Raw genomic sequence first — 22,835 nt, forward strand, 5'->3', positions numbered from 1 at the left:
GCGAGGATGGTCTCGATCTCCTGACCTCGGGATCCTCCCGCCTCGGCCTCCCAAGGTGCTGGGATTATAGGCGTGAGACACCGCGCCCGGCCTATAATTGATTTTTAATGAAAACATTCTTAGTAATAAATTCATATGGCTAACCCAAATTTATTTTCTGTAGGCATAACATCAAAAACACCTGGCAGGATTGCCCCATTCCCAGCACTGTCCATTTCTCCCCTAATATCAGTGGGACTCCACTGATGCACAGTTGTGATCTACTAAAACTTCTCTCAAAACTGCCTCCTCTCCTTAGGTCAGCAGCCCCGCCTCTGATCTATTTGGAAATCCCCTGAATAAAAGTTGAATATCATAAACCAAAGCCAAAACCCAGAAATTCAAATTCAACCGGTAGGTAAAAAATGTCTCAAGTGACAGTAGACGTAGATGTCTCCAGTGTCGCCTCACTAATAAAGTAGAAGAGGCCAGTGCAATACTGCCTTCATACCCTTAACTTGGGTGCTCGAATATTTATCTTCGTCATCATTTTATCATCCAAAGTATTTTACATAACTTTCATGGGTGCAGACATTGTTTAAGTGCTTGGTAACATTAATAGTGATGTTCATTCATTCATCTCACTGAACGGACAATAAATTCCTTGACGACAAGGGCCTCGGGGGGCCACATCTTCATCTTTGGTTTATGAGTCCTGTGCGTCTTGGTACAAGCAATACTACTATGAGCCGGTAAGTCAAACCTATTTGTTAGGGAACCAAAGGAAAGAACATGTTTTGATTGCTAAGAAAACATTTTGTTCTATCCCTTACTAGGCTGGCAGGCAAAGGGAATGTTCTTAGGAGCACTCACATTGAAAACAAGTTTCACGAAATGCACAGACTCTGAAGGCCGTGCCGCTGGGGGCTGCCTCCACAATCCGCCCATCTCAGCGGGCCACGAGGTCCTGGCCACGGACGCGGTGGCCGAGCCTCTGCTCGTACGTTCAACCGGCCTCTGGACTCCCTCCCTCCCTCAAACCTTCCCTCCGGCGGGCGTCGCTGGAGGGTGGCTAGGCCCAACGGCAGGAAGCCGACGCGGATTCTCCGTCCTGCGGCGCCGGGTCCGCCTTCCGTCTGTTCCAGCTTCTGCTCCTGCGCGGCAGCTGCTTTGGAAGGTCTTGAGCCCCCTGTACCTTCCCAGGGATGAACCGGGCCTTCCCTCTGGAAGGCGAGGGTTCGGGCCACCGTGAGCGAGGCGCAGGGCGGTGGGCGCGCGCAGAGGGAAAGCAGATCAACTGAGAGAGAATAGGAGTAGTGGATGAGGCGCCTGTGGGGCGCGGCCCGGGAGCCCTCGGGCGCGGGCTGGGAGAAGGAGTGGGCGGAGGCGCCGCAGGAGGCTCCCGGGGCCTGGTCGGGCTGGCTGGGCCCCGGGCGCAGTGGAGGGAAGGGACGGGCGGCGCCCGGTTGGGCGTCCCGGCCAGCTCACCTTGCCCTGGCGGCTCGCCCCGCCCGGCACTTGGGAGGAGCAGGGCTGGGCCTGCGGCCTTTGGATTCCGGGACCGCCCCCTTCCATTCCCGGGTCAGCGGCGAGCTACAGCGACGGCTGGAGTCGCAGCTGCAGCATGAGAGCCGGTGCCGCTCCTCCACGCCTACGGACGCGTGGCGAGCGGAGGCAGCTCAGCCCGTTCTCGCCATGGGGGCGCCGTGGGGTTCACCGGCGGCGGCGGCGGCGGCGGGCGGGCGGCGCGGGTGGCGCCGAGGCCGGCGGCTGCCATGGACCGTCTGGGCGCTGGCGGCCGCCGGCTTGACGTGTACGGCGCTGATCACCTATGCCTGCTGGGGGCAGCTGCCGCCTCTGCCCTGGGCGTCGCCAACCCCGCCGCGACCGGTGGGCGTGCTGCTGTGGTGGGAGCCCTTCGGGGGGCGCGGCAACGTCGCGAGGCCGCCCCCCGACTGCCGGCTGCGCTTCAACATTAGCGGCTGCCGCCTACTCACCGACCGCGCGTCCTACGGAGAGGCTCAGGCCGTGCTTTTCCACCACCGCGACCTTGTGAAGGGACCCCCCGACTGGCCCCCGCCGTGGGGCGTCCAGGCGCGCAGTGCCGAGGAGGTGGAACTGCGAGTGTTGGACGACGAGGAGGGAGCGGCGGCGGCAGAAGCCCTGGCGACCTCCAGCCCCAGGCCCCCAGGCCAGCGCTGGGTTTGGATGAACTTCGAGTCGCCCTCGCACTCCCCAGGGCTGCGAAGCCTGGCAAGTAACCTCTTCAACTGGACGCTCTCCTACAGGGCAGACTCGGACATCTTCGTGCCTTATGGCTACCTCTACCCCAGGAGCCACCCCGGCGACCAGCCGTCAGGCCTGGCCCCGCCACTGTCCCGGAAACAGGGGCTGGTGGCATGGGTGGTGAGCCACTGGGACGAGCACCAGGCCCGGGTTCGCTACTACCACCAGCTGAGCCAACACGTGGCCGTGGACGTGTTCGGCCGGGGCGGGCCCGGGCAGCCGGTGCCCGAAATTGGGCTCCTGCACACAGTGGCCCGCTACAAGTTCTACCTGGCTTTCGAGAACTCGCAGCACCTGGATTATATCACCGAGAAGCTCTGGCGCAACTCGTTGCTCGCTGGGGCAGTGCCGGTGGTGCTGGGCCCCGACCGTGCCAACTATGAGCGCTTCATGCCCCGCGGCGCCTTCATCCATGTGGACGACTTCCCAAGTGCCTCCTCCCTGGCCTCGTACCTGCTTTTCCTAGACCGCAACCCCGCAGTCTATCGCCGCTACTTCCACTGGCGCCGGAGGTACGCTGTCCACATCACCTCCTTCTGGGACGAGCCTTGGTGCCGGGTCTGCCAGGCTGTCCAGAGGGCTGGGGACCGGCCCAAGAGCATACGCAACTTGGCCAGCTGGTTTGAGCGGTGAAGCCGCCCTCCCCTGGAAGTGACCCAGGGGAGGCCAAGTTGTTACCTTTTGGTCCTCTACTGTGCATCTCCTTGACTGCCGAATCGTGGGAGTAAGTTCTTCAAACACCTATTTTTGCTCTATGGGAAAAAGGCGATTTTACCAATGAATGTTACTCGGCACAGAGATGGGGGCCCGGTTTCCATATTTTTTGCACAGCTAGCAATTGGGCCCCCTTTGCTGTTGATGATCATCATTGTTTAGGGATGAAGGGGGGGCTCTTCACCTTGTAACCAGTGCAGAAATGAAATAGCTTAGCTGCGAGAAGCCGTTGAGGCGGTTTCTCTGAATTTCCCCGTCTGCCATAGGCTGGATTTGTGGCCCGTGCAGCCTCCAAATCTCATACACACTGTTCCCGATTCACATTTTTCTGGACCGAGGTGAAGCAAATTTCTGGTTGTAGAAGGAGCCTTGTTGGTGGAGAGTGGAAGGACTGTGGCTGCAGGTGGGTCTTTGTTGTTTGGATTCCTCACAGCCTTGGCTCCTGAGAAAGGTGAGGAGAGCCGTCCAAGAGGGGCCGCTGACTTCTTTAATAAGTACTATCTGTTCCCGTCCTGTGAATGGAAGCAGGATTGTCCTTGGAGGAGAGTTAAGATGAATACATGGGTGCACCTCACTTTACATAAGAAATGTATTCCTGAAAAGCTGCATTTAAATCAAATCCCAAATTCACTGACTTAGGGGAGTTCAGTATTTAATGAAACCCTATGGAGAATTTATCCCTTTACAATGTGAATAAGCATCTCCTAATGTTTCTTCTGTCTTTCTGTTTTTCCATAACCTGGATTTTTTAAAGGCATATTAAAATTACAGATGTGAAAATAAAGCAGAAGCAACCTTCTTCTCTCTTCCCAGAAAACCAGTCTGTGTTTACAGACAGAAGAGAAGGAAGCCACAGTGTCAGTTCCACACAATTATTTATTTCATGTCTTTACTGGACCTGAAATTTAAACTGTAATGCCAGTCCTGCAGGAGTGCTGGCATTACCCTCTGCAGAACAATGAAAGGTATTGCACTACATTATGCAATCATACAAAAGAAAAAAAAGTTTCATGATGTCTGTTAGTGGCAGTTTTATCTCTGTCAGTTTTTAGTTAAATGTTTAGATCCTCGGAGCTACATTAGTGCCTACTATTAACTTACTGTTGTCTCTTGTTAAAGGCTAAATCTGCACTTCTCCCTGGTGCCAGCAGGTTCCCCTCGTAGTCAACGTAGTGGTATAGCATATCCTCACATTTCCAGTGCCCTTGGGACTGTGCTGTGGAACCAATCTTGAACATACGTGCATTGATTTGACAAAGTTACTGAGTAAGCAGCATATTCAGCAGGTGCCACTACATAACTACTCTGTGCCAAACACTGAGCTTGAGGCCCTAGGGAAGACAGAGAATTATACAAGGCAAAGTCCTTCTCTTTAGGGCGCTTATTATCTGTCACTTCCAAAAAGTAAACGTGACTGATAAAACAATTGGCAGAACCTGTTTGATTACTGTGACAGTCTTAATGATACCATAAATCAATATGAGAAAGCTAGTTGACTTAAAGCCTGAAATAATGGGAGTTTTCTCCTCCACTTATTAGAATAAGGACCCTCAGTGACTAATTATTGTGGATAGGGTCAAGATTAACTAGTTTTATACAGAGTTCTGCTGTAAATAGTCATTTTGCATTTGATTAGTGCAATTAACTGAATCAAAAAGCAAGTTTTACCTCTCTGTACATGTTTTTGCAGACATACTTGAAAAATTCACTTAAATCTAGGTGCTTCAGTTCACTTTCTTGAGAGGAGAAATGAAAAGCTTTGGAGAAAATGTCCCCATTGAAGTTTTATAGTGAGGGCAGAATTACAATCACAAAGTGCCAGCCACCGAATAAAGATAAAAGTTCAGTTCTTAAAATGAGTTTTTAAGAGATAACAGTCAGTGATCTTGATATTCCTGGGATTCTACATGGGGCAGTGGGAAGGAGTTCAGGTTTTGAAGGTAATGTAGTTTAGATTTGAATTCCAGCTATGTGACATTGGGTAAATTCGTAGTAGCCCTGAGCCTCAGCTTCCTCATCTGTAAAATGACTGAGGAAAATACTTCACAAGCTCATTTTGAGCACTTTAGGAAGTGAAAGTACCTAAAATAGCAGGCACCCAACTGATGATTTTATATCTTCCTTCTTTGCTTGCATTGATTTGAGGATATCCTCTTACCATTTATAGGTCTAAAATTATATCTCAAGGTATGTTGTACAATAAATCTAAAATAAAAAGGATGGTGCCTCATATCATGTATTTTAAATGAGTCCCTAAAGCTAAGCCATATTTCAAGAATCATGATTACCATTTAGATTAAGCTGGACTTGCAAACTAGGAAGAAGCACCCAGGCTTTCTTTGAATATATTTTGTTTGTTTGTTTTTGTCAAGCTCTATAGTTAAATTAGTATCATTTATTTTACCAATTTTTTTAGTATTAAGTCCATTTAGAACTAACCATATTATTTATGGAATATTTAGCATGAGGAAGGTATAATTGCATTTTTTAAATTTATTTATTTTTGAGACGGAGTCTCTCACTGTCACCCCGGCTGGAGTGCAGTGGCATGATCTCGGCTCACTGCAACCTCCGCCTCCTGGGTTCAAGCGATTCTCTTGCCTCAGCCTCCCGAGCAGCTGAGACTACAGGCACTCGCCACCACGCCCAGCCAATTTTTTGTATTTTTAGTAGAGACTGAGTTTCACCATGTTGGGCAGGCTGGTCTTAAACTCTTGACCTTGTGATCTGCCTGCCTCAGCCTCTCAAAGTGCTGGGATTACAGGTGTGAGCCAGCGTGCCCAGCCATTGCATTTTTACTCACATACACGTTGTTAATATGGAAAAATGTGTTAACACTAATCTCATCAGAGAGTAAGATAAATGTGGCAATTGCTCATTTTATTTTGCATATATTAAATTGAGTAGGTTCAGCTCTAACATACCTTAAGAAAAATGCATATCAGTGCACTGTATGTATTTCAGAATGCCTTTCCTATGATTGTCATATCCTACTTTAAGGCTTTTCCCTCAAATTTATGACAAATTTAGTATTTTTAGTGCTTGATGACTCTAATTACATGAATACACCTGGAATGACATTTATATCAGGAGACAGTCTGACTTGCTTTCAGTATTCACAAGTTCCTTCCAGTTTCCAAGTCTTTCCCTAGCAGTAATTCAGGGGAGAGAGGGGGGTTTCATGTCAAGATCGTGCAGTTTGGAGTCAGAACCTGGGTATGTGACTCTGTGGCCTTGATGAAGCAAGTTATTTAAACTCTTTGAGTTTCAGCTTTCTCCTTTATAATGCATGAATGCCCATCCCCCTACAAAACAAAGATTGATGATGTATGCCAACATGCTTTGTATATTGTAAAGTGCTATATAATTATAAGATGTTCTACATTTTCAAGGATCTAAACCAGGGATTGGCAAACGTTTTTCCAGAGAGTAAATATTTCACACTTTGCATATATAATTTATGGAGGTGTTGAGAGGATAGATTAGACACTTGAAGTATTCAGGATAGTGCCTGGCATGTAGGAAGCACCTGGAAAATATTCGCTGTGATTACCATCAGTCCATTTTACCAGGGAAGGAGCCAAGGTCCAGGCCCACTGAAGGACGTGCATAAGATTACAGTAGCAGTGGCAGAACCAGCCATGCTTGTGCAAATCACAACCCCTTTGAGCCTCTGTCACCTGAACTGCAAAATGAATGGGTTAGACAAAATCATCTCTTGGGACCTCCTAGTTCCACTTGCTGTCATTCTACTAACTGGCATCCTAAGGTTGAAAGTGCTAATCTGCTTTCCAATGTGGCTTCCTTACAGTCTGGAACTGACAATATGCAGGAGCAGTAAACTGGTAGAAAACCAGGAATCAGAGAAAGAAAATATGATTTAGCTTCAAAGATGTAAATTACATATATAGTATACTATGTATTTTTTTAAAGCATTATATGCCTCAGATATCAGGGAAAGGAGCCAAGTCCTTGGTATTTAGTTTGGTGAATACTTGCATTGAATACATGTCAAGATGTCATTTTTGAAAGTGTCTCAGGGATTTCTATGCTACAGATTATTTTAACAAATCAAATGTTTATGTACACATGTTCAGATTTTTTGACAAACTGATTAAAATAATGAGATGGAAAATGACTCCTTGTTTATAATGTATATCCTCCGTGCACTAGTGTGTTCAGTGCTCACCCGTGGGATATTTCTTGGCTTGGAGCAGTTTCTGTAAGTTCACTAATTCTAGAGTGGTAATTGGAATGTGATGGCTTTGCCTCTTCCCTGTTGCACCAAGTCCAATTTAGCTTGTCCTCTTGTTCTTTCTTGCCTGTCTTTTCCACTTTATTCTGAGGAATCATCTCCAAGGGCATAAGTAGTATACTCCTTTCTCTCAGTCCAGTTTATTTTACTAAGTGCTCTGATGTGATGCCCTCCATGTATTGTCTCTAGCTCTAAATGCCATAAATTAATGCCATTTTAAAAAGAGGGGGATCAGAACTGGGAACATGATGATGGGCAGACAGAAGGGGAGGCAAGCTTTCTTCTTAACAGCCAATGCTCAAATTATTGAAATAGGAAAATATGAAGTGGTAATAAACACTAACTATTGTCTCTTCTTTCCTACCTGCCCTCCTCCAACACCACACACACATGCACGCACGCACACACATTCTGACACGTTCTTTTAAGCACAGACTTTGAAAAATGATGACGACCAGCTGAAGCAGGACTGGCAAGAAACAAGGACTCAATAATGAATGAGTAAAAAGAAAAGTGCATTATAAAATAGAGCAGGTGGTGAATATAGATGGGGAGTGAAGAGAAAAAGAAAGATGGGGGTGGGGGTAAAAGTACAAAGTGAAGAGAAAGAAGATCAGATAGAAGAAAGGGAGAGGCTAGGAAACGAGAAAAGTAGAGGAAAGATAAGGGTTAAACGACAAGAGTGGCAGGACAAAGGAGAAACACATGCAGCAGGAATGAAGAAATGGGTTAAAATCCACCACTCTCTGCCACAATGCTGAAAAGAAACCTTTGCTCCAGCTCGAAACACAGCATCTGTCAGCAGATGGGGAGTGAAATCAAGAAGTCTGAACTCACTGACAGGGAAAGTCAGAAACTTAGCAAGAAATCACCTAACATTTTAGCAGAAATATAGAACTGACATGATTGATTCATGACAACAGATTCTTGAACTTGAATGAAAGTCCTTTTTTTCATCTTGGAAAATTCACATTCATGGCCATTTTTTCCTTCCTAGACAGTGTATTTTATCTGTATTCAATATTCACTTTTAAAGAAATCTACTTTGTTATATTGTCATAATCACCAATTTACTGTTTTAAAGAATAGAAGGCCAGGAACGGTGACTCACGCCTGTAATCCCAGCACTTTGGGAGGCTGAGGTGGGCGGATCACAAGGTCAGGAGATCGAGACCATCCTGGCTAACATGGTGAAACCCAGTCTCTACTAAAAAAAATACAAAAAAATTAGCCGGGCGTGGTGGCACATGCCTGTAGTCCTAGCTACTCGGGAGGCTGAAGCAGGAGAATTGCTTGAACCCGGGAGGCAGAGGTTGTAGTGAGCCGAGATCACGCCATAGCAGTCCAGCCTGGGTGATAGAGCAAGACTCTGTCTCAAAACAAAACAAAACAAAACAAAAAACAAAAACAAAAACTGAGTCCTGCCAACCACAACCACACAAGTCAGTTTGGAAATGATTGTCCCCAAAGTGAGCCTTCAGATGAGGCTGACATCCTAACTGTAATCTCAGTGAGAGACCTTGAGCTAGAGGCCCCCAGCTAGGCCGCACCAGGATTCCCAACCCGAGGAATTTATGAGATAATAGATGTTTGTTGTTTTAGGGTTTGTTTGTTATGCAGCAATAGATAATGCAGGCATTATCCCAATTTTAGAGATAAGAAAACTGAGAATCAAACATGTTAATCATGGACAATCATGCAGATAGTAACTGAACCAGGATTCTAACAGGTCTATTTGACTCCAAATCTGTGTTCTTTCACTATCATACTCTTTCATTAAGTCTAAGTTTTGCAGTAACTGTGATGTTTGCCACCATGTCCCAGTTTATGTATGTCTCACTGATCTTTAACTTCTTATGTGGACATGTTTCTCAATGTCTCTGAATTTGAGTTTTCTTATCTATAAGATATATATATATATGTATGTATGTAGATAGATAGATACATAATGTTTCTTATCTATATATGGGGCACATCTCTAGCACTGGCTTACCAAGAGGCTTGTGAGGTCTCAGTGTCTTCAATCTATCTTGAGTTAATTTTTGCATAGCGTATGAAGAAGGGGTCCAGTTTCAATTTTATGCATATGGCCTGCAGTTATTCCAGCACCATTTATTGAACAGGGAGTCCTTTCTCTATTGCTTGTTTTTGTCAGCTTTGTCAAAGATCAGATAGTCGTAGGAGTGTGTCCCTATTTCTGGGCTTTCTATTCTGTTCCATTGGTCTATGTGTCTGTTTTTGTAGCAGTACCATGCTGTTTTCGTTACTATAGCCCTGTAGTATAGTTTGAAATTGGGTAGTGTGATGCCTCCAGCTTTGTTCTTTTTGCTTAGGATTGCCTTGTCTATTCTGGCTCTTTTTGGTTCCATATGAATTTTAAAGTAGTTTTTCTAGTTTTCTAGTTTTAGTAGTTTTTCTAACAAGAATGTCATTGTTAGTTCAATAGGAATAGATTAAATGCTACTCCTGTTTGGGATACTCTTAATCAGGAGACTGAACTGGCCAATGTGCCAATAGCTTTGTGTGGTGCTATCCTAGATGTCAAGACAGCACATTAGGGAGGTTAGGAAGGTTAGACTAGATTATCCCACACAAATGACAGGCAGAAATCTTGGCATGAAATAATATTATTCATTTATTGAAAAGGACTGGTATGATGTAAAGGTGATTAACTCATAGTAGCACAGATAACTTTGCTTTCTGATTCTCAGTCTGTAAAGCAAATCAGAGAGATGGACTACAAAGTTCTCCCGGATTTCCACTGGGCTATGTATCTATTTGAGTTTTCAGAGCACAATAAACCCTTGGATGGCAGTATTTTCTGAAGTTTTAAGTGAGTATCTATTTATCATGCCCCATACATAATTAAACATAAAATTCTTAGTAATTCAAATGCCATTTAAAATGTTTCTTCTTTTTATACTTTTCTACATTATATTTATGCTTTCCATGAATCTTAACGAACTCCTTTTGAAGCCAAAAGAAATGAATGTCTTACTCATTACATCTTCCTTGCTCTGTTTGAAAGCACTTTATTTTGCCAGCATTCATCTAGCATGACTAATAAAGTCTTAAACTTATTTTTCCTTGTTTTATACTAAAATAATCTAAAGTGTTATATAGCATTTTGGAAAATTAGATGTGCTCTACTAGGTTTCTTCTTTAAAGATTTGTCAATGTCCTTTATTATCCAGTAATTCTATAAGCATGTAGCATATACCATTAACTACAATTATTTAGACATCAACTTTGGCAATCCTGCCATCCTGCTTAAAATTCCACTTGCATTCTCTTGATACCATGAATATAATATCTCACTTTATTTGTTAAATATAACAGTCTGGTGCCTAGACCCTAGACAGTAAACAAGTTGAATTAAGGAAGAAGGATTAAACTTATTTCTAGGTATCATGATGTGTGAGAGTAAACAATTTTGTCCTACTTTAAGTAGTATTCTGCTTTCTTAATTGCCAAAGTTGTTCAGTCATTTGAGAAACATGATTAAGGAGCTGGAATAAAGGTTCTTTATGGAAACATGTGAAGTGATGAGACAATATAAACCAGAGAAGAAAAAGCTAAGGGGAATTTTCTCATGGTCTTCAAGCATCTTTAATCATTCAACACATATTTTGCCAAGTTGCTTGGCACTGTTCTAGTTGCTGGGGATAAAACAGTGAACACTCAGGCAAGGCTCAAGTCCTCGTGGTGGAACCTTCTGAAGGAAAGAGAAAATAAACAAGTAACTAACTAAATAATTTTCTATAGCATATGAGGACTCATTGTTCAGAATGATATGCAGCATTGTCCGTTTGAACCACAGCAACAACATCTTGAATGGGGCTGGGTAAAGTAAGCCTGAGACCTGCTGTGCTGCATTCCCAGTAAGTTAGGTATTCTAAGTCACAGAATAAGATAGGAGGTCAGCACAAGATACAGGTCATAAAGACCTTGCTGATAGAACAAGTTGCAGTAAAGAAGCTGGCTAAAACCCACCAAGACCAAGACGGTGATAAGAGTGACCTCACGTTGTCCTCACTGCTACACTCCCATTAGCACTATGACAGTTTACAAATGCAGAGGCAACATCAGGAAGTTATCCTTATGGTCTAAAAAGGGGAAGCATGAATAATCTACCCCTTGTTTAGCATATAATCAAGAAAAAGCCATAAAAAAGGGCAACCAGCAGCCCATGCTGCTGCTCTGCCTATGAAGTGGCCATTTTTTTATTCCTTTATTTTCTTAATAAACTTGCTTTCATTTTACTTTATGGAATTGCCTCGAATTCTTTCTTGTGCGAGATCCAAGAACCCTCTCTTGGGGTCTGGATTGGTACCCCTTTCTGGTAACAGCATCTTTTATCTTTGCTGGGGCCCAAATAAAAGAAAGTGAGTTTTGTACCATGGGGTAGGAAAGAAGTTCCTTTAACAGGGAGAGTACATGAGGTTGACCTAAGTAGGAAGAGGGCAGCTCAGAGAAGGTGAATTCTATTGAAGCTGCAATATGGCTATCTAAGTTGAGTACTTCCCTACTTACATTATCCCATTTTACACTCACAATACCCCCTGTTGAGCTAAGTTTTATAATCCTCTTGTTATAGACAACTGAGAGGCAGAGCTACTCACTTCATATCACATGGCTCCTCACTGCACAGCTAAGGCTGATTCTACATGTCTTGGACTCCAAGGCTACTGGTTTTCCCTGTGAACCACCCTGAGATTAGGTGGATGAAAGATCAACATTCTAAATATTTAAGCTTCTGTTTAGGATTGCTTAGGTAGTTTCCGGAATAAAAGTAAGAAAAAAGACTACATTGGTGGCTTTCAAACTTCTTTTTTAAAAGAGCAGAATCTAATTTTCAGACAAAATTTTATGTAGAATTCCAATATATGAAACAGATTAGAATAGAGCAGTCCTGTTGGAGCTGAGTCACTCATGACTCCCCTCACCCGCCAACTCAGGACATTCTCCCTCAATGACTAAGCCCCAATGTCCCCTTCTCTTTGCCTAGTGAATGTTACCATAGTATTAGGCCTAAACAGGGTCTGAACCAATTAGGATTTTACCAAATTTGAATTTTATTACCTCAAGAAATCTCAGCTTTCATATTCCACGTGGGAAGACTTGACTGGCCATGAAGTCTGACAATAGTGCGGATTGGGGTCATTGTTATTTGAGGTATGAGTTCAGTAAGGGAATTAGTGGGGTTGAGCTCAGTGGTTAACAGAAGGCTTACTGTTTCCAATTTTTCAGACTGAGGTCAACAACTCTGAACTTTGTAGATCTTAGGCCTGTTTGTTACTCTTGGTAATGCTCCCTTATTTACAGAGTTGCTAATGAAAGATACCCCTCCATTCCAATCACCCAGCGCTGAGAAAATCAAAAGTTTTAACTGAGTCATAAATTGGGAGCCCTTTCTTGGGGTAACAAAATAAGCAGCCAATGTTGAGAGAATCTAACTTCTTTGTTTATCCTGGTAGGCCCCAAGCTGGAGCTGGAAAGGCACCAAATACAACTCCACACAATAAGGGGGGAAGTACTGACTTGGGGGAAAGAGGGAAGAGCTTTGCTAATTGAGGAAATATTTCCTTTCCCAGTATGAGTGTAGGCGGTCCTGCTCCCAACCCACCTCTATATGTTACCTGTCCTTGGCAGAGATGCATGCACTGCTCTAACAGATTCCATAATTAAACAGAGTAAGTGGACATGCCTGCAGCTCACACAGAAGGGACTACTGCAAAGGACTCAGGTCTACCCTGGCCATTGACATTAGAGGGCCAGGGATCCTCCCTCACCCCACCTTCTGCACGCTTCTGTAGGGCCTGGGAACCAGTGGCCATCCCTGACTTGATTGCTGCATTCACTGAGTGTGCCTCTACATCTAATCACTTAGTTTGCAGAATGCATATGGGGGTGAGGGCAAGACCAGTGTTATCTGTTGGGCACCATAAGCAAGGGCATAGGGCCCACAGTGCTTTTGGGGGCCCATGAAAATGTTTTAATTTCTTTTAAAATCGAAAGAGAAAAAATTCAGCCGGGCATGCTGGCTCATGCCTGTAATCCCAGCACTTTGGGATGCCAAGGTGGGCGGATCACCTGAGGTCGGGAGTTTGAGACCATCCTGGCAAACATGGTGAAACCTCATCTCTACTAAAAATACAAAAATTAGCTGGGCATGGTGGCACATGCCTGTAGTCCCAGCTACTTGGGAGGCTGAGGCAGGAGAATCGCTTGAACCCGGGAGGCAGAGGTTGCAGTGAGCCAAGATCATGCCACTGCACTCCAGCCTGGGCAGCAAGAGTGAGACTCCATCTATTAAAAAAAAAAAAAAAAAAGAGAGAGAGAGAGAGAATTTTTTCCTGTAATGGAAGAAAGAGCTCACAAAGGAAAGTGCTTAGGGCTGAGGAAGGTCAAAATTACACCATTGGGTCATTGTAATGGGAATTCCTGTTGGAGGTGGATGGATTTTCTTAGGCAAAGAGTACTTGTGTGAGGAAGTGCAAACTTAATGGAGAGCAAACTAGGGGAAGAACTAGGGAATAGAAAAGCTCTCTCTTGTAACCATTTCCTCCTATTTTATCTTGTATGTATAGAAATAAATCCTTTCTGGAGCACAATGGGACAAGCAAGCAGATGAAGCATTTTGGAAAGATTTCCATTACAATGTTTAAGCAGTTTAACATCTAATGCTTAATGTGAATTTTTCTTTCTCTGAACATATCGATAATATATTTCTCACAATTTGTTTTAAAAAAGCAAGCAAGACTGTTCATGTTACAGATTCAAGAAGAGTAAAAAAACATGACAACTAAATGCAATGCATTATTCTGACCTAACCATATTCTGGGCCAGAAAAAAAAAATTGCTTTTTTTGAGGACATTTAGCAAAATTTAACTATGGACTATAGTTTAATCAGTAGTATTTACCCATTTTAAATCTCCCGATTTAGATGATTGTACTGTGGTTGTATAAGGGAATGAAAAAATATTCTTACTCTTAAGAAATACAGTAAGTCCTCAACGTTGTCAGTAGATTCTTGGAAACTTCGACTTTAAGCCAAACAATGTATTATGAAAGCAATTTTACCGTAGGCTAATTGATGTAAACAAGAGTGAAGTTCCTAGGGCTTACTTCTGGTCACAAAGATATCACCAAACTTCTAAACACAGGCTCAAAACACTTCTAATGTTAAACATTGAAATGTGAGCTATACATACATTTAAGAAAGATGAATAAAAACAAGTAAGATAATTATTTACCCACATTTTCCAGTTTAGGGTCATGGGTGGCTGGAGCCTATCCCAGCAGCTCAGGGTGCAAGGCAGGAACCCTTCCTGAACAACACTCCATTCCATTGCAGGGAACACTCACGTCCACACCAACATTCACTTAGACTTGGACCTTGTAGACATGCCAATGAACCTAACACGCACAGCTTTGGGATGTGGGAGGCAATTGGAGTACCCAGATAAAACTCATGTAGACATGGGAAGAATAGGCACACTCCAGGGGCCGTGGCTGAAAATAGATTTTTTTTTCATCAACATTATAAGGAAATGACATTGAACGAAGCAACATTATTCAAAGACCTGCTGTGCACACTAAACTATTTAAGAGTCAAAGGTCATGATGTCAACTTCTTTGCAAAATGGACCAGAAAAAAAAAAAATGTATGTATATACACACATACACACATACAAAGAAAAAATAATAAGGCAAATATAGCAAAATGTTAATTGGTGAATCTTGGTAAAAGGTTTATGGGCATTCTTTGAGTTATCCTTGCAACTTTTCTATAAATGTGATATCTTTCAAAATAAAAAGTTAAAAGAATGAAACAGTTCAAAATTAATCCAGTATTATTAAAAGAAGGCCCAACGAAGGTAACACGTTGATGCACTAATTCTACAGATGTTCAACCACCTACACCTGTGCCTGAGGAATTAATTCTGTGTTAGCAGGAACCATGGGCATTGTCAAATAAATTAGCTGATGTGAACAGGCCTATACTTATACATGATCTACCTAATAAAAAATCATTTATTATTAGGTAGGGTCTACCTAATAAAAAATCATTGAAAAAATTAAGTTACAGCCCCAGATGAGACTGAATAACTGAAAAACTAATTTTTACAGCTGACTTGCAGGATGAGGTTAGGCAAGTGTTTGAACTGTGAACTCCTCATTGATAAAATGTAGACACTAATGCTTGGACATTTAGATACTAATGCTTGGAACCATTACCATTTACAGTATTCCACAGCAGGCATGGAATCTGTTTTAGAATGAATACCATATTCTCATACTGAACTATGTTAGCTTAAGTTTCTTCCCAAATAAACCTGAGATAAGGGCTTGCAAGTGGGTGATTTATTTTGGTAAGTGACTGCAAGGAACAGGAGAGAGGGCCTGGGAAGAGTGAAATAAGGGAGGGTGAAAAATTCAACCCAAGGATGCATTATCAAACTCATCACTTCTGTGGCATCTGGTACTTGACCTTACTGGGGACCCTCTGTGAGGCCAAAGAATGCACCGCAGAATTGTCTGCCCAGTGGATGGAAGAGGGAGGATTTATCCACATTCTCCCACCCCTTTTGGCCACAGGTTGCCCCATGAAGGTGTTAACTTGAAGTTTGCTTCTGTGTCAGTATGGCTGAGTGGGTGTCCTGCTGTAGCAGAGAAGCCCTGGACAGAACTGAGAGATATGGGATTCAGTTGAGGTGTGATGCTCTCAGATTACACTGTGTGCAGCTGATTGCCATAGCAATGGCTGGAGTTGAAAGGTGGACTGAGGAAAATGTGAAGGAAGGGTGGCATGAGACAAGAGGCACCTATGACTAGCAGTATCCATGTGCAATACACGCACATGGAGTGATCTGACGCAAGTTCGAAAGAATGACACTGCAAAAATTGTATTGAACTCATTTTAATAAAATTTGTTCACTACACACGATAATAATAATAAATAACGCAATTTTTATTGTGTGGCAAATGCTATACAAACATCATTATTATTATCTCATTTAATCCTCAAAATAATTCTTGGGGTAGACATATCTCAGCGATTCTCAACCAGGAGTGACTTGCCCTCCAGGGTACAGTGAGCCATGTCTAGAGACATGTTTGGCTGTTACAATTAGAGGGAGTGCTATTACCATTTAGTGAGTCGAGGCGAGAGATACTGCTAAACATTCTGCAAGGCATAGGACAGCCTTCCACAACAGAGAATTTTCCAGCCCAAAATGTGAATACTGCTGAGGCTGAGGAATCCTAGGGTCACTATCCTCACTTTATAATCAAAGAAACTGAGGCTAAATGAGATTACGTAAATTTCCTTGGGTGAGAAAGCTAGTAAGCAATGGAGTTGGGATACAAACTCTGGTCTGCCTGACTTTAAAGCCATGCATACCTGTAATCTTAGCATACCGCCTCCCTACTGATGGAGAACTTTGCTCCTTAGTTCAGCTAAAACCGAGTTCTTGTCACATGACCAGTTAGGCATGCAGACACATTGAAGGGTGAGGAAACAGTTTATTGGGCGAGAAGGAAAAAAAACTTTCAGCATTATCATGCTGCTATAAAGACACATGCACACATATGTTTATTGCAGCACTATTCACAATAGCAAAGACTTGGAATCAACCCAAATGTCCATCAGTGACAGACTGGATTAAGAAAATGTGGCACATCTACACCATGGAATACTATGCAGCCATAAAAAAGGATGAGTTTGTGTCCTGTGTAGGGACATGGATGCAGCTGGAAACCATCATTCTTAGCAAACTATCACAAGAACAGAAAACCAAACACCGCATGTTCTCACTCATAGGTGAGAACTGAACAATGAGATCACTTGGACTCAGGAAGGGGAACATCACACACCGGGGCCTATCATGGGGAGGGGGAAGGGGGGAGGGGGGAGGGATTGCATTGGGAGTTATACCTGATGTAAAGGACGAGTTGATGGGTGCTGACGAGTTGATGGGTGCAGCACAGCAACATGGCACAAGTATACATATGTAACAAACCTGCACGTTATGCACATGTACCCTAGAACTTAAAGTATAATAATAATAAAAAAGAAAGAAAGAAAAAATAAAAATAAAAATAAATAAATAAATAAATAAATAAATAAATAAATAAATAAAAACTTTCAGCAAATCGAGAGGCCCCGACCTCACAGATTCATTCCAGGCCACACATAGGAACTGAGCCCAGGCTCCTCCCCATTGCAAGTGGTTGGTTCCAACTTGCTGCGGCTTCAACCCCATTCTCCCAGTGTGCAGATGAGTCAGAGGTTCTCTGGGGACCCCCACTTATCTTCCTCCTGCATCTATCACCTCCACAGGGAAAGTACACGTGCATTTTAAAAAGCCTATGTGGAAGGCACAATGTGACTGATTTGTGTGTCGGTTATTATAGTAATCATAGAGGAAAGTTGAAAAATGCAGACAATGATTAGAAATCATCAATATTTCTGATTTTATAACACATTAGTATTTGGAAAATTGAAGGGATCTGACCATTCAAAGGTCTCGTGTATTCTTAGCCTTTCTTGTCACTCTGTCATGTTACCACATCAATGCAGGTCACATGAAAAGGAATGTGGTATCAGGAGGTGGTAAATTTGGAAAACATGGGCTAGAGACTATTCTTACATTCAGAAACAAAGCACAGATTTTCAGAAGTAGATTTCTTGTCCACATTGTGTTTTCCATCTGCCCCTCCTTTGTAACACAGCAGTTTATGAACACTCACAATTTTCAGACTCTTCCATTTTCAAAGAAATCTATTATTATTCAGTAGAGTAGCTTCACTGAACCAAGTCCAAGGCTGGCCATCTCTGCCCAAGACCATCATTATCTCTTGCACTTGCCAGCAGTCAGGGTTAATATGTTCCAAGAGAACCTGGTGAAAGGGTATTCTGATGGAGAATAAATAGAATGGCAGAACAGGGCATAACACACAGGCTTTGGGCTTTTTCCTCTAGTAAAAGCTGCATCTAAAGTAAGGCAGATCCCCTTCTTGGAGGGAAGAGAGTAGGAGATGAGTGGATACAGTGTGAGCTTTACAGGTTGACAGACTTGAATTGGGATCCCAGGTATGCCACATAATGTAGGGCCTTGGGCAAGTCACTTAGTTTGCCTAAGCTTTAATTTCCTAATCTATAAAACTGGGGCAATAATGCCTGGCATACTGTAGGTATTCAATAAACATTAGCTATTATATTTATTAAATCTTCAGTCCCCAAGAATAGAAAGTTGAATTAATCATATTCTTTGATTCATTTTATATGATTCTCATGGGTCTGTGCAAATTCTATATTATATTGTACTGTCTTCTGCTCTCTCTTTCTCTGCCCCATTCACATTCCTGTTTTATTTCCTTATATAAGTACTTAATCTATTGTGTCTGTTCTTGGATACATACGTTTACTTAAAAAATTAGTACATATCCCTTACACAGGTGTCCCTAATGTTTTAAAAATTAATGTAATATTTTATCATTGTATAGATCTCAATCTTTTTTAAGCTTTTCCTTTATTCAATACAATGTATTTAAGATCTATCTATCCATGTTGCTAAATATATTTTTAGGTCATTATTCCTGAATGTTAGCCTAGTAATCCACTTCATGTGTCTACCACATTTTACCTACCTGTTGCCCTTCTGCTGGGCACATAAGCTGCCTGCAACTACCTGCCACTCCAAAGAATACTCTGATGAACAGCCTGTACATGTGCCCTTATAACTTCAGCACAAGCTTTTCAACAAACCCAGGGTAGTATCTAATAAAATTCTATGCACATTTATAATTAAAATAATCTTTGAAAAGTAGGAATAGAAGAAAGCTTTCTTAAGATGATAAGGACTATAAACTAGATATTTACAGCAAACATCAAACAAAATGGAGACATTTCAGTCTCTTTAAAATCAGAAAGAAAACAAGAATTCCAACTACCATAGTAACCTTCAACATTGTACTGAAAAATCTGAGCAACATGATGAGACAAGAAAAACAAATAAAAAGAAAAAGAATAAGAAGGGATGAGATAAAATTATCATTAGTAGATGATATGATTATCTACCTACAAATTCAATTAAATCAAAAGAAAAGCTCTAAGAACTGAGGAATTCAGCAAGCTTGATAAACAATATCAACTTTACAAAAACCAGTATCACGTGTCTACACTAATAATTACCAAGTATGAAACATGACAAGAAGAGATAGTTCACAATAGTAATAAGAACTATGAAATTTTCAAAAGTTAACTCAGTACATGAGACTTTTACAAAAAAAATTAAACTCTATTAAAAGATACAAAGAAGGACTTTAGTAAACGGAGAAATCTAACGTTGTAAAAATGTAAGTTCTTCCTAAATTGATTTATATATTGGATACAATGCTACTGAAATTTAAGCAAGATATTTAAAGAAACTTGACGAACTTATTTTAAAATGTATATGGAAGAATAAAGTTTGTGAATAAATAAACCAGTTGGAAAAAATGATCAAAGGGCAAAGACTTATCCCACCAGATTCTATGAATAATACAAAGAAATAGTGATACATAGTGTTAAAGTCTTGGTGCAGAAATGGAAGGCACAGACTAGATCTATTTATACATGGGAATCTGTCATTTGCTGGAGGTGGCTTCACAAACTATTAGAGAAAGTATGTGCTATTTAACAGATGATGTCAAGGAAGAATGGCTCACTACACGGAGATAAAGTTGAACTTCTATCTCACTCACATTGTATACTTACATATGTGTGAGTGTAAATTCCTGAAGGATAGAAGATACTTGCTGTGAACAGTAAACTTACGAAGTTAATAAAAAGAAAATATGACAGAAAGTCCTTGTCCTTGTAAACTTAGGACAGGTGGAATTTTCTTTTAAAAAGATCCCAAAAGCACAAATTTTAAAATGGCTGAATTTGGCAACATCGAAATTTAGGATTTGGGTTAAAGCATTTCATAGTAAAAATTAACAAGTGATAGATTGGAAGTAGATATTTGCATATTTGCAAGTTTTTAAAAAAGTTTTCAAAAAAGTTTTCTTCCAAATCACAAAGATGAGACACTCTGTTTTAAAAATGGGAAACGAATGCGACAGGCAATTTGCAGACTGGATAACTCTAAAAATATCACATGTATGAAGAGGTACTTACCCTCATTGGTGAGCAGAAAATACAAACTGAAAAAAAAATTATTGTTTGATGCCACCCAATACACATAAGGTTGGCAAAAATGGAAAAGGGGAATAATGCCAAATTTTGGGGTGGGGTGGAGGTAATGGGAAGAAAAAGGAAGTCCCGCACAGGCCCACGTGCTCGCGCCAATCCCCACGCCCCAGCGTGCTTTCTCCACCCACGCACGAGCCTCGCACGCATTTCCAGCCCCTGCGTAGGTTGGGGATGCTGGACATCCACCGCCTGCAGGCAGTTTCACCGTCACAGCCTCGCCATCTGTAGCCAAAACAAAACATACCCTAACTGAGACATTGCAGCTCTTGTGGCCACTGTGGGCTCACAGAGAACATGAGTGGAAGGGCCCGAGTGAAAGCCAGAGGTATCGCCCGCAGCCCCAGTGCCACAGAAGTGGGGCGCACCCAAGCCTCGCCATTGGTGTGTAGCATGCTTATTGCGCATGGTTTCATTTTCTCCTACCTCTCTCTCTAGCCTGAACAATGCCTTCCTCTACATGTATCTCCTCCTCTCTGTTACGAAGTAGCGTATTATCTTTTCTCTCAAGTTTGAGTCTTTCCAAGGTTTCTTTTAACAGTTTTTTCCTTCTAGGGATCTTGTCTAAGATATTAATGTAGGTATATTAGCCAGTAAAGAGGACTGAAGACTGGGGACAAATATATCATTCTCTTTTTCTTTCTGAGTTTTAATTTCATGATTTCGTTTTAAATTGCCTGGTAAAAAGTGATGTGCTTTCATAACATTACACGGCATATAATCTAATGCAGTTTTTCTGACTAATTAGTATATAAAAATAAATACTGTCACACATGTGGTTTAGATTAAACTACTGTTCTTGAGCAACCACTATAGAGAAAGCTCCTTGCTGGATTTAAGCAACTAGATTGACCTGCCAATAAGCAACTTTGGAGTGATGTTATTAATACAACTACATATTCTTAGCATTTGGAGCAAGTATTCAAATGAGTAGTTTGTGGTCCTTATGCCTTTATTCTCATGAACTTTGTTCATTTTTTAGCAAGCCAAGATAGAGTAACTTCTTGAACAAAGAGAAGTAGTTACTATGCAAAGAGAACCTACTAATTGTTCTCTTGGTCTTTTTTTGTGAACCTATTTTGGCCCAGTTTATTCAGGCAGAATCATGATCTGAGCTGGTGACCTGGGGCCTCTGTTCATTTTATGTCCATGGGCTATGGAAGCATGAGGTCCATGTGCGTCTGTGCCGCATGCCCTCTGGTGAGCTCCCTGGGCACAAGAATCTCATCTCTGCTTCTTTACACCTCCACCTATATGTATCTGGCGACAGTTGGTACTAAAACCAACGTTTGATGAGTGAGGAAAACTACAGTATGTCTTTATCGTCTTGTCTGGAATAGGCACTCTCTTCTCATCTCTCAAGGGTTTTACCTGTTAACATTTTCTTTGCCTAGTTCATGGTAATCTGAAGACCTGACACTGTTCTTAGGATAATTTTTTGATTTGTGACTTACCATTGTAAATCTGAACAAAACCTTTTTTTTTTTTTTTTTTTTTTTTTTTGCCATTTTAGCCTACATCTATTGATCTTAGTAACAATGAAGCATCCTCTAGCAATGGCTTCCTGGGAACAAGCAGGATTTCAACGAACGGTAAGTGCAACTCAATGTGTTCATTTAGTCCCATTCTACCTGAATGGAGCAAGAGGAGCCCTGCCAAGCCTTACAGCAGTAGGTCCACCTCTTGCACATCCCGATTTCCTTTCCTTGAAGGATACCCTTTGTCATGTGCCTTTGGAACTCTAACATAGAAGCACATGCTGAATTTCCTGACACCGTTTGGTAGATGGGACTCCACAGATATTAGGATGCCAGTTTCTGTTTCTTTCTATTCACTGAAGAATTTTGAAAAAATACTTTAAAAATCTTTATGGTGTTATATAGGAATACCATTTGATCCAGCAACCCCACTGCTGGATTTCTACCCAAAGGAAAATAAATCATTATATTCAAAATTTATCTGCACTTGTATGTTTATTGCAGCACTATTCATAATGGCAAAGATATAAAATCAACTTAAGCATTAGATAAAGAAAATGTGGTTTACATATATAAGAGAATACTACTCAGCCATAAAAAGAATGAAAGCATGTCTTGCAGCAACATGGATGGAATTGGAGGCCATTATCTTTTTTTTTTTTTTGAGTTGGAGTTTCGCTCTTGTTGCCCAGGCTGGAGTGCAATGGTGCAATCTCGGCTCGCTGCACCCCCCACCTCCTGGGTTCAAGTGATTCCCCTGCCTCAGCCTCCTGAGTAGCTGGGATTACAGGCATATGCCACGACGCCTGGCTAATTTTGTATTTTTAGTAAAGACGGGGTTTCTCCATGTTGGTCAGGCTGGCCTTGAACTCCCTACCTCAG

At 42.0% G+C, this 22,835-nt stretch overlaps 2 protein-coding genes across 3 annotated transcripts in view; both read left to right on the top strand.

The window, feature by feature from the left end:
* The first annotated feature begins 599 nt into the window (after nucleotides 1-599).
* Nucleotides 600-22,018, top strand: FUT4 (fucosyltransferase 4). 2 transcript variants are annotated; one of them, XM_025355926.1, is made up of 2 exons: nucleotides 600-2,989; nucleotides 21,989-22,018. In XM_025355926.1, exon 1 carries the CDS (start codon nucleotides 1,300-1,302, stop codon nucleotides 2,896-2,898), a length of 1,599 nt encoding a protein of 532 aa, XP_025211711.1. In that variant the 5' UTR covers nucleotides 600-1,299; the 3' UTR covers nucleotides 2,899-2,989; nucleotides 21,989-22,018. The 2 variants fall into 2 exon arrangements, with proteins under 2 accessions (XP_025211711.1, XP_025211710.1); XM_025355925.1 differs by lacking the exon at nucleotides 21,989-22,018 and adding an exon at nucleotides 5,256-7,117 and having other exon boundaries at nucleotides 600-5,201.
* PIWIL4 (piwi like RNA-mediated gene silencing 4) overlaps nucleotides 20,562-22,835 on the top strand; it is a 48,770-nt gene continuing 46,496 nt past the window's right edge. The window contains exons 1-2 of the mRNA XM_025355924.1: nucleotides 20,562-20,859; nucleotides 21,989-22,067. Coding sequence (XP_025211709.1) covers nucleotides 20,773-20,859; nucleotides 21,989-22,067 — 166 coding nt within the window. The 5' untranslated portion in view covers nucleotides 20,562-20,772. The remainder of the gene's footprint in view (nucleotides 20,860-21,988; nucleotides 22,068-22,835) is intronic.

The sequence above is a fragment of the Theropithecus gelada genome, chromosome 14, assembly GCF_003255815.1.
Source record: "Theropithecus gelada isolate Dixy chromosome 14, Tgel_1.0, whole genome shotgun sequence".
NCBI classification, from domain to species: domain Eukaryota; kingdom Metazoa; phylum Chordata; class Mammalia; order Primates; family Cercopithecidae; genus Theropithecus; species Theropithecus gelada.

Bases quoted from the DNA above. Each gene is read 5' to 3' on its own strand.
- FUT4 (XM_025355926.1), top strand. From the start codon at position 1,300: ATGAGGCGCCTGTGGGGCGCGGCCCGGGAGCCCTCGGGCGCGGGCTGG.